This window comes from Rhipicephalus sanguineus, chromosome 4 (genome assembly GCF_013339695.2).
Source record: "Rhipicephalus sanguineus isolate Rsan-2018 chromosome 4, BIME_Rsan_1.4, whole genome shotgun sequence".
Lineage (NCBI taxonomy): Eukaryota > Metazoa > Arthropoda > Arachnida > Ixodida > Ixodidae > Rhipicephalus > Rhipicephalus sanguineus.
Genome location: NC_051179.1, coordinates 11526233 through 11538412, shown reverse-complemented (window position 1 = coordinate 11538412; position 12180 = coordinate 11526233). Strand labels below are relative to the sequence as shown.

The following is a 12180-nucleotide window of genomic DNA, read 5'->3' as shown; positions in this document are numbered from 1 at the left end:
GGCTTGTCTGGATCGTGCGTGGCTTTGTGACTTGCAAATACGATACACAAAACAAAATATGACTAGATTTTCTTATTTGCAACTAATTGAGAGTGAGTAATTCTTAGTATTACCATAAGTTTTAATTTGCATGCAGCTGGATAAATTGCGTCACCACAAAGTTTTAGCGGCGCTTACTTGCGTAAGTCGTTGGCAGGGGGACTGTAGTCGTGGAGAGCCAGCAGCAGTTTTGTTTTGATGTCGACATGCGGAAAGGAAACTCGGAGCGGCTGTGGACACTTTAGGATTTGTAGATAGAAGTGGCGTGAAGCTATAAATGCTCCCCCAAACGTTCCTGAGGCCAACGAGGCGGCTGTTACAGAAGATAACAGTTGTCGTATAATGTACGAGTGTCGCTCAAGTGGAACTGGCGCGGAAAGGTTTTCGATAGATGTTCTGTCGGTGGGCCTTGCGCCGTGTTTCGGGTTGTGCGTGCTAAGTGGTTGTCAGTCGAGTGGTCGCTTTGTCGTGTCACTAATCACATGGCAAGCGTTGACCGCATTGTTTACAGTCGAGTGATCGCTTAAGCGCGATGTCGCGATTTGGAATAGTTCCTGTTTTTGACGTTAAGCAGCTCGGCTCTTCTGACCACGACGCAAAGGACCGTCTTCTGACAGCGCTTCAAGAGGCTATAAAGCAGGTATGCGCTGGACAGCTTTTTGACGTTTACCGCACAGAGGCAGCTTCTCTCGTTTGATCAACTGAGCTTTGCGTACTAGTGTTTATGGATACCGTCAATCACCTCGTGGCAGTTTTTTAGCAGTATTATAGTGCGCTCCAGAATTTGCAAGATTTATTTATTTGTCGTGCCGTACATGTCCATGAACGGGCATTAGGTAAGGGAGGATACAATCAGAAAATAAAATAAGGGAAGGGCCAAGCAAAGCAAATAAGTAAATATGAACATGGTTCTTATTTTGGTCGGTGTGTCTTTCCGCGATTCCCCCGGCCAGATGGGCTGACATCAAACACGGGATTGCATGGTTGCTCGGAGGATTTCATGCCAGACGGTCGCTTCGTCCGCGATGTCATCACGAAGATCGCTCGCTGATCGGGGCGCCGTCCATGAACTGCTCTAACCTGCACCCCCCCCCCCCCCCACCTTTTCTATCACTTCTTTTTTTTTTCTTCCCCAACTCCTATCACCGATCGGTAGGCATTGGGTAGACATAAATTAGTGCCTTCTTCCTTTTCCTCAAGAATTACTATATATATATATATATAAGGAATGAAGAAAGAAACGCCGATGTGCTTGTTACTTTGACAAAGTCTGGTCCACCAGACGAAACGTTAGTGAAAATATACAGTGCCAAACCAACGAAAGTCGTATAGTTTCTTTCTTCATTCCTTATTCTATCGGGGTCCGCGTGATTCTTTTCCCACTATATATATATATATATATATATATATATATATATATATATATATATATATATATATATATATATATATATATATGTGTGTGTGTGTGTGTGTGTGTGTGTGTGTGTGTGTGTGTGTGTGTGTGTGTGTGTGTGTGTGTGTGTGTGTGTGTGTGTTTGTAGACTCGCTCACAAGCAAATCGAGTTAAATTTGTTTGGTTTCCAGGTGCAGAATGTTGCAGAGCCTGCTGGCACAAATGGTATGACAGAAGACACTCCGGAGGCTTGCTGGTTGTGTCAGCATCTTGACAGAGTGTTTCTCTATGGGTAAAAACTTACTTTATTTGTGACTATGTGAAGCAGTGCGTTCGTGTTTGTCTACACAGCGCCTGTGTGGTGTGGTTCTTTTTGGCGTTCTCATGTTAGTGCGCTGTTCATAAACTATGTGTGTGTCCTCTTGGAAGTTAAAGCTTGCGCATCCACCAGCCTTTGACAGGTTCTTAATGAGAAAAAAAAATGATTCAAGCGGTATAACTACCGTTCTTGCAGTAAGAGAATGCCTAGCAAGCGTGAAATGGTGTAAAAATGAAGGGGAGATGGCAGTGCCATGTTGAAGTTCTTGTAATCGATTTTTGACACCGAGTTGGCATGGTTAGGTAATGCGAACTGCATAATATTCAAGTAGAGCTAAAGACTGAATGTTGTAAATAAATTACCATGCTGCAACTGCACTCTCCTCCACACATCCACAGCCAGGATTGTATCTTGTGGTTGGGGGATGTGGGGCCCTGATCTCCCTGTATGTACAGTCACGTTCAATATGACCTTCAAGAGGGGAGCGCGTGGCCTCAGGAGTTTACACATTTCGCATTCCTTCCACTAACCTTTATTTCTACAACCAAGCGGTGCTCTCTGACTGCGGGATGTTCCCAAATAAGAAAATAATATTAAGTACAGAAATGAAGCAAGTTGAAGCCGTGCGCAATCATTAAACTTGTAGAGGCCAAGCGTTCCCGTGTTGCAAGTCATATTGAGCGCGACTGTATGTCCGTGTGTGTTTTCACGTGTGTGTGTTTGCGTCTATACACGTACAAGCTGAAAATGGTGGGTGGGGGGATTAGATTGAACTCCCTTCAACCTCTGGTTTTGCCATTTGGTGCAAAATAAAACCTTCAAGTTTAACTAATTTTCCCTGCTCCTAATGAATTAATATATTACTGTGAAATTAATGAAAAATGGAGTTTTGAAATAACGGTGTATCAGTTAAAAATTAATTTTGTGTTTCTTTTTTATGCCCCTTTAATTTTGATATATCCCTGTATGTCCAGTTCATACGTTGCTAGGTTTATGTAATTTTAATTTCATAGTATTCCTGTTATTTGTTTTTTTAGCAATTATTTCCAATGCACATATCACTAGCATTATATAAGTTAGTAGCGATCCTTGTCATTGTTTAAACCCTTTGTGGGTTCATCTATATTTTTCAGATGATAACAAAAAATATGCCTGCGGAATATCCAAATAACATACTTAGAAATAGAATGAAACAATTTTCACCAAAATGGCATCATTAGTTTACGAGAAAAAAGTGGGACGTATGTGTCCCATTGTTACAAGCTGCCACCAGCGACGCCAGCGCGAAGTCGGCGACGGGATGACAGCAGGTTAGTTCGTTCCGTACGTAAGCAGAGACAGTGAAGAGATCAGAGACGTGGGAAAACAAAACAAAACAACTTTACTCTAAGGATATTGCGGCACAAAAAAATTAATACAACACTTAATACAAACTAACAAAATACATACAAACTCAATAAATCAGCTTACAAGAGAGAGAATGATTACGAACTACACAAAAACTAACAAACACTAAAACTATTGATGCGAAAGTCCAAAGGGATAAACAGGGGAAGGCATACGTGTGATGACCGGCAGCGTTGGGTCCACGACGATCGGATGCGAGAAGTCGTCGGAGTTCTGGCACGACTGCGATGTCGGTGGTGTTGCAACGCTGGTGTTTCCGGGAGGCTAGTGCTTGAAGGCGATCTCGGGCAGGTTGAGCTAACCCGAGAGGAAGCTCCGATGTCTACGATGCGGACGTTAATTTCTCGTCACAACTAAACGAACGGCTAAGTTTAGGTGGCCAGCCGATACAGAGCCACACTAAAAACTTCCAGAAGGGATACTTGTTGATCTGCTTCTACACCATGTTGGTAAGCGACTAGACTGCTTAGCAGGGCCAAATCCTGCGCTTAAATCATCCTCGTGTCCCCTCATCCTTTTCCTGGGGGAACAAGGGACCTCTACCTGGGTCCAATCATGCGCGTTTCATCGTTCGAAACTCCGCCCTAAAATTACACTGACCACACCCCCTTTTAATTAGGAGAGGGTCCTCAACTGAGCGAGGGCGACAATCTGTTGGGGTGCTGCCATACGGCTTGTCCACCAGAAGTTTTTCCCGTGGGAACGGTCAGTTTGCTTGGCTCTCAGCCGGAGCGTCTTGAAGTCAAAAGCTTGTTCGGAGTACCTCGCGGCCTTTGCAAGATCCTGCCGCCGCCGCCGTAGGTACAAAGGATCAATCGTCCGCGGCGACGTTCGAAGAAGGACAACCCATTCAGCACTTCCTGGCTCTTTTCAAGAGTACGCGGTTCCCGCCGGTCAGCGGGGACGAGCGGCGCCCGCTAATTCGCCGTGACGCCGGGTCGCAAAAATCGCAGTCCGTGACACCCATTGACCCATGACGGGTCTTTGGAAAAGTGGGACAACACCTGTCCTATTGCCTCATGAGCGCACCAAACTGCAATCCTTCCACCAAATCTCTCGCATGAAAATGCGCGAAGCAAGCGGTGCAGAGGGGCACTTCATGAACTGTGAAAAAAAAAAAAAAAATCTCTGGCACAACTCATTTCCGGCTGTGGTACAAAATATGCACTTGTGCCTGTTGTGCTGTACCAGCGGCTCTGCCGGGCCTCTTCGCATACACCAACCATTTTAGCTCCTTCCTGCCTCTACTGTTGGTCTAGATAGGGACGAGCACCTCAGTTACGCATGAATTTCCACCCATATATAAAATTGCGGCTATGAGTCAAGGCAAACATCATCAGTGTGGTGTCACTGAATGCACTGAATGCTGTAAATGCATTCATGAACTCCATGCATGTCTGAGGTATTAACTTTTCTCTTAGATCTTGTACATTCGTGTTCTTGTTCACTTCCAGATTGTCTAGAGCATCAATCTCGTCATTATTTTCTTTTGCCTCTCAATTTCAGGAACAACGTCTTAGCCATAGCTTTTGGTCTCATTGCCACTGGTACTGCAGTCGTAAAAAGGACAAAAAGGAATTTCAGCACCTTCTCCATCAGAAAGCATGTGTTGCGACATGATAGTGCCCACAAAAAGTTGAAAAGGCAGTTATGGGGCCCTGTTTGGTTGTTAGGCTTACGAAGAAACTGCTTCATTTTCTGTTTGAGTACGCTTTGACACGATTATGGCTGATACACTGCTGCAATTTTGAAACAAATTTCATAGATTCATGCTAGAACTACTTCTCTCGAAATTCAGAAAAGGAGAAAGCTACCACAAGTCTAGAACTTTAGCTATCTTGCACGCAATGGAACGATTGTAAAAAAATTCTACAGAGCAAAACAAATTTAAACTCAACGTATCACCAACACCACATATCGTAAACGCACAAAATATTTTTTTCTTGGTTTCTAAAATGTTTCTAACCCACGGCATCAGAAAATCATACCACTAATGGCAACGCGCAGCGGCGAAGGAAGCTTTTACGGAAGAAGAAAAAGTGGGACAGATTCGTCCCATTATCCGTGAAAGGGTTAAGCAAGTACCCCATTCTACTCTCTTAATACCTTGGTGCTTGATTGTATGTGTAATCAATCAATGAGTGTGTTCTTAGGCTAGTTCTGTGATTTACAGTCCTGCCTTTTCTGTTCTGCACGCTTTTCTTGCATCCCATAACAGCTTTATCTTATTTTTTCTGTGCAGCCTGCAGGAGCCTCAGTGGGGCTATTGGCCGTGGGTGCGCAAGTTCACACACCCTGCCGCTCAGCAGGAAATTGCTTCCCTGTCGGCAGTGTCCACCGACCTTGGATATGGCCGTGCCTGGCTCTTGGCCAGTCTGAATGGAGGACTGTTGGAGAGCTACATGCTCTCGTTCCGCCAGAACTTGCGGCTGCTGCGCAAGGGCTACTCACTGAACTCTCTCCTCAGGGATCCACAAGTGAGATGGCTAAAGCAAAACAAACCTTGCTTGGCTTTGTTTGGACCGTGTCGCTGTGTGAACACACAGTTTGTTTTTTGCACAACTACCGAAAAAGAAATGTTTTATCAATTCTCACGTGAGCTGTGTCCTAATTCTCCGTCCTTGCCCCTGCCATACCCAGACCTACCAAGTCTTCCGGATTACCCATACAATGTACGGATTCTCACCACTTTGTATAGTTGTACGATTTGCTAAGGAAATCTCTCAGGAAGCAGTTTTTAGCGTGAAATTTGCGGTTAGTGTGGCCACATAGAAATGCAAGCTAATTGCCATCACCGTTTCTCAACCTGGTGATCAACTGAGTCAGAATATGCTTTAGGTGAGTAATACCAAGTTTGCTCTGAACTGCGATCTCCATAAGTCTGCAGCGCCACCGTGTGTGCCGCACACTTTGTGCCGGATCATTTGCCGGGTGCTTTGCGAGCGTGGCACTGCAGTACGACGGCTTGTCTCTGGTTGATGGACAGGCCCATGTTACAGTGTACTATCCATGTTTTCAGAGCAATTTTAGGGGCGAAGCTCCTTAGGGTGTGGGTCGTTCCCTCCTCTGTAGTAGTATGTAGCCAGCTCTAGTTTAATGAATTGCTCACTAGATGGGCAGTTCACTAGATATGATAATTTACAAGACATCGTAGTGTTCCTTGATTTATTCACACTAAAAGAAATACTTTGCGGGCAATATACTCTAGTGAGCTTTCAACTTTTCGTCTTAATGTACATGATGAAGAATTTATTTCTACGAAAAACGCAAAGCACACCTTGAGCAAGATGTTCGGTTTTGGGACGCTTTATGCGCAGTAAACGCTGTGCATTGTTCGTGAAGCCGGAGCACTGGCACGATCGCGTTCCGTTGGGTTTCGTTGGGCATGCTACCGATCTTGCGTCGTGGAACGCGAAGAGGAACACTAAGCGCGTCGTGTCTTCCCTCTAGCCTTGCCGTTAATTCTCACAGGGCGAGCGGGGAACATGGTCGCTCTTGGCGCGCTTTCTCTTTCGCTCGGAGTCGCGCTCGCTCTTGGCGCGTTTTCTCTTTCGCTCGGAGTCGCGCTCGCTCTTGGCGCGCTTTCTCTTTTGCCGGAGTCGCGCTCGCTCTTGGCACGCTTTCTCTTACGCTTGGAGTCGCGCTCGCTCTTGGCGCGCTTTCTCTTTCGCTTGGGAGCGGACACTTTCCCTGCATTTCACCGATCACAAAGCGGTGATAATGAAGGGACCACGTAAACCAACAGTACAATAAAAGTTTGATGTTTAATGTATACACGGTGTTTCACACTCATTATATGATGTACTAGGTGAATTTCACGGAAGAGTTTCACGGTTTACCGATGATTCCCTCCGGAGCTTTGCCCCACTCATCATCATTCACCCCGTGGATATGCTGTGATTTTTTTATTCTTACGGGCTCTATTAATTGAGCTTGCAATCTTATGGTCTCGGTTTTTGGTTGCGTTGGCGTGTTTCTGATCAGGAATGTGTTTACTGCAACCTTGGTTTACTGTCAGCCGTTGCTCTTAGTAAAGAGCGGGAGTGCAAACAATATCCGCAGGTGTTTTTCGAGCACCATGTTGCCAAATTTTGCAGCTTTGTGTAACCTAGGAAAGGCAAGCATTTTGTGTTCTGCGTGGCTGCAACATCGGTATCTCTCGTGAAGCTTGAAGAGGTGAAAAATCCTTGAACGCGGGGTGTCGCAGGAGCCCACGTTTCGACGAGCGGTCCTGTCTTCAAGGCAGCAGCTGCCTAATGTAGCCTGTCTATGTGTGTGCTGTGTACACCCTTCCCCAACCAAAACAGAAGAGTAGGCCAGGGAAAGTGCGAAAACAGCAGCGATAAAGTGAAGAAAAGACAGGGGCATAGATTGAGATCAACCGGTGTGCCAAATTGGGTCAGTAAAAAAAGAAAGTGAGGAGTGGGGCACATGCCTTGTGTTTGGGGTTTTGTCCGCTTCCAAAGGGTAGAAGGGAGCTGGGGAGGGGCATTTTGTTGAACTGTGAATGCCAAAGTAAGCGTGAACTAAAGATGTTAGTTGTTTTAGCAACCCAAGCACGTCCAGTGCATGTTCTGTTTGCCTATATGTGTGGGTGTGTACATATGTGTTTGTGCCTTGTTTGCTGTCGATTAGTTTTTACCAAAAGAGAAGACAAGTCCACTTGTTGAAACATTGGCTCATGCAACATTTTTGGTTCAACAACAATAATCGTTATAACAGTGGCAACAACAGCAGCAGCAGCAATAATAATAATAATAATAATAATAATAATAATAATAATAATAATAATAATAATAATAATAATAATAATAATAATGCTATTAGTGTGTATCACTGTTAAAAATGGCAATACCTTTTTATTAAATTCAGTGCCCTTGCAATGGTGTACAGTATGCTCTGTTCTGTTTGTGCAGTACTTGGACCTGCTTGCCACCTTGCTTTCAGGATTGGAACACATCCCTTTCAGTCTGAACCAGGTACCACACCTCTGTTTAATTTCAACCCAATAATGAAAGTGTACCCGCTATGGCCCAAAATTCTTGTTTCTCTTCCTTGCTTTAGAAATTAGGAAACCCATGAAGTGCCAGGACTTAATTAATTTGGAAACCCATTAGAACAGCAAATTAACGGTGCCAGCAGTGAAAACTTTAGGATGTATTGATAATAATGCAGCACCAAAACTTTAATTGCTGAAAGGACCGATGCGCAAGTGGCATTTTTTTGAGACAGGGTAAACTTGTCGAATAGATTTTGGGTGGTCAACCTTTTTCAGCATTAATATAGAACAGTTTTTATGTACTATCATCCAAGGTGTTGAAAAAGTACTTTGTTCATTACATATTGCTAATTTTTAAGCCTGTTTTATTTAATGCATTAAAATAACATTAAGGATAAAGAAATGTATTCAGAGCTTCTGGAGCATTTCAGAATTATATTTAGAGAGGCCGTCTTCTGGGCTGCTTAGCGTACATTTCTGACTGAATCTCAAGTGGGTGTGTGTGGCAGGGAGGGTGCAACTTGCCTGGTTTGCCACCCCCTGGCTATGTTCCTGTTGTCTGTGGCAATGGCAAGAAGTAGGCACTTTATGAACTAGTTTGAATGGGTATGGCTCGTGGCGTGACTACTAAATGAAGTAATTAATGTTGCAATGGAGCATACTTGTTTAACCTCAAGAGACACGCATCTGCAGTATCCACAAATACATAGAGATAAAACAGACAGCAATGGGCATCAGCAGGATTTTGTATTGGGGAGGAGGGGTGCAAACCAGTGTTGCATAGGGGCCGGGAGGCAAGCGCCCCCTTTGAACCCCCCTGCCGGCGCCCTTGAAGATAGCCCATGTCATATGCAGTGATTCCACTCCTGCGCATATCGCTGGAAATTGCACCAAACTGTGCCAGAGTCTCAGGTTTGGGGTCGTCTATCACGCGATCTATCACCGGCAGTTGCATCGCCGGCATGTCAAAACATGTGCAGCTTGATCTTGGGGCCGCCAAAGTCACAATCACAGACCAAGAATTATTCCACTGAATAGCTCACCCGTGTGTCCTGACTAGGCCACGACGCCATGCTCGTTGCCGATGCAGCTTCTGTTGTGCGTGTCGGCTCGACGGCAAAATGCACTCTCCGCAGAGGCTCGAGACGTCTAGGCCAATCAGTATCGAGAAAGTATGGCGGCGATTCTTCGGTGGACGTTGTCTGTTCCAGAAACGCTGCCGATAGCTCGTTTTAAGCGTCGCACGGCATGTAATTAAAGCAGTGTTCACTAATAAATATATACACGTGACACTAAAATGCCTGTCACCTCTGTTTCTGGACATCGCAGAATGAAAAATTGGATCTTCATCCAGAAGAACTTTTTCGTAATTCCTTCCACCAGCACATCTGGGTTCGTAATTGCTCTTGCGGTAAATACCCTCTAAAAGGCCCTGCCATCAGTGTTCAGCACATCAGTGTTCCCTATACAATAAAATGGTCCAAGGTGATCAAGTCACTTTCTTAACACTGTTGTAAGGTTAATTTTTTTAATATATGATGCAAAATATAGTCTGATATTTCCCGTCTACCTCTTCTGAAACGGTAACATAGCTGCTCCCAGTTTGCTCCAAAACGGCTGCTGCTAGAAGTGCTCATATACAAGTACACATTGGGTCAGTTCCACTCCTGATTACGGTTTCTTTGTTGCATCTTTTGCTTGCATATGTAACTAGATGGAATGTACTGCTTAAACCATATGACTTCTTGTGTTTTGAAAGATCTTCACATGTTCCGTTTCCCTCAGAACAATGCACTGTTGGATGACACTAATGCCTGGCCAAAGATCATATCACATCGCCAGTCTCTACTTCATGTGGATGATGATGTTGTGGTGCTACCTCAGGTGAGAGACCAATTTAGTTTGTAGTATTCCTCTATGCGCCATAGAGAATACGTACATGTTTACCAACCCTCCTAAATTTTTTACGAAGTTTACAAATTCAGGCTTGAGTCAAGATTTTAGGAATTTCATGTCAAGTTAAAAAAAAAAAGGTGTTTGCCAACACAGACTCGTGACTTAGTTGTGACTTGGTTGTTTACATTTATACCAAGTTTATGTCGATGTTCCGAGGTGCTCCATTTCGTGTGAAGTTGTGTGGCACGCACATTCAAAATTTTTTTTAAATACGTTCTGAGCTATATTAGCTGGTGATATTTTGTCGATGATATATGTGTGACCACACAAATCTATCTCACAAGTTATCTCGCCTTCAAAATTTTGTGTTGGTACACCCTTAAGGCTGAGATGATGCTTTTCAAGATTCTGCTAGATGGAAACTAGTACTTATTTGAACTAATAATGCTTCCCATTTCCTGTCTGTCTACAGGGAGTGTCTGTGATGACCATATCGTCAACAGACAGTTCGACCAGCTCTCGTGAGGACGACTCGGGAATCCAGAGCGTTCGTGTCTCTTGTGCCACGCTTTCTTCTCTGGCATCACCTGCGGAAGAAGTGCACGTCCCCGAGACTTGTGATTGTGCCGAATGTGCTGCCTTTCTGGACCGACAGCGCATTCAGCGGATCATCAACTTAGATGTCGTTCCACCATCATCTGGTGACTGTAACGAGGCTGCTGATTTAGAACTTGAGGTGACGCGAGTTGTGATAACGCGGCGCAAAGGTGGAGGCCAGAGTGCCACGAAGCCAAGAACGTTGTCAACGTGCGGAAGTGAAGCTGTGACATCAGTGACCTGCAAGGCGAAAAACGTCGATGACAAGGTGTGTGCTGTGCTTAGGCAGACACTGGCTCAAGCAGAAAAGCAGGAGTTCTTGCAGGGAGCCCCGTCGAGTGAGAAAGCAAGGACTGGATGTTTTGCTTCGTTAGCCGAGTCAACCGTTTCCATGGTAGACTCTGGATGTTATGCATTTGCGGAAGGTGACAGAGGTGCCCCAGATGGCTGCGAAGGAGGTGCAACTGATGAAGCTGAGCCAGAAGGCAGGACAACAGATGACTGTGAACCGAACGAGGAAGTGTTTTCCATTTATGATCATAGTGACAAGTGTGCCTCTGACATGACAGCCAGTGGCATCGGTGATGACAGTGGTTCTGCTGTACAAGGAAAGCCAGCAGAGCCTCCAAACTACGTTGAACCAGAACTGCTTGTAGAGACAAGCAAGAAAGAAGGATTCGATATCAAGTAAGCAGGTGGAGTGTGCCGCTGAGTTTCGCAAAATGTCTGTGCTGCGACACTTCCTGGCATGGCACAACTATCCAGGGATATGCATGCTTGTAATCTTACTCTTATTGCTTCTGTTGCTTTTCTCATGCTCTATTTTGCCCTCCTTGTAAGCTCCATTTGCTCAGACAGAAAATTTAGCAGCGCTGCTATGACTGTAGGCAGCCAAATTGCCTTGTCAAGAATTTTAGAAAATTTATAAACATACTTGCTATTCTAAGTGCAGAGCTGTAAAGTACCTACTTATTATGTGTATTAATGAAAGCCTAATGAAACCTACCGCATTTTCTTGTGTATAGCCGGCACAAAATATACAGAAACTTCAGAGCTAAAGTCGCGGTGCGAGTTATACATCAAGTTCGGTGTGGAAGTTGGCTTTGCAGCACTATTTCATGGTAGTGCAAGGAGGGCAGCTTCACGGCAATAATCGGAGATGTTCTTTCCCTTTAATTTTTATTTTTCCGTGGTTTGTAGTTGGGGCTGCAGGTTACATGCAGGTATGGGTTATATGTGAGAAAATGCAGTATATAAATTCACTCATTGTATTGAAAGCACATGCAGCATACATAGTGTTTTAAGTGGAATGTGAACTTAACAATGTTTACATGTGGACAAACTTGAAATATGAAAGAGAATGCAGCCACTGGTGTAATAGTAAGTTCCATTCCAGTCTGCCTATGTCCTTGCGCCACTAGACACCTTGTGCATGCATGCATCTGAAAAGCCGCAGCAACTGTGGCTACTTCCAAGGCAACTGACATGGAATGTGAATTCTTTGCTGCAGTCATGTTAGAGTATGTA

At 44.6% G+C, this 12180-nt stretch overlaps 1 protein-coding gene across 1 annotated transcript in view; it reads left to right on the top strand.

Moving 5' to 3' along the window:
- Positions 1 to 203: 203 nt before the first annotated feature.
- LOC119389388 (pleckstrin homology domain-containing family M member 2) overlaps positions 204 to 12180 on the top strand; it is a 28711-nt gene continuing 16734 nt past the window's right edge. The window contains exons 1-6 of the mRNA XM_037656619.2: positions 204 to 679; positions 1627 to 1727; positions 5404 to 5638; positions 8078 to 8140; positions 9946 to 10044; positions 10529 to 11340. Coding sequence (XP_037512547.1) covers positions 572 to 679; positions 1627 to 1727; positions 5404 to 5638; positions 8078 to 8140; positions 9946 to 10044; positions 10529 to 11340 — 1418 coding nt within the window. The 5' untranslated portion in view covers positions 204 to 571. The remainder of the gene's footprint in view (positions 680 to 1626; positions 1728 to 5403; positions 5639 to 8077; positions 8141 to 9945; positions 10045 to 10528; positions 11341 to 12180) is intronic.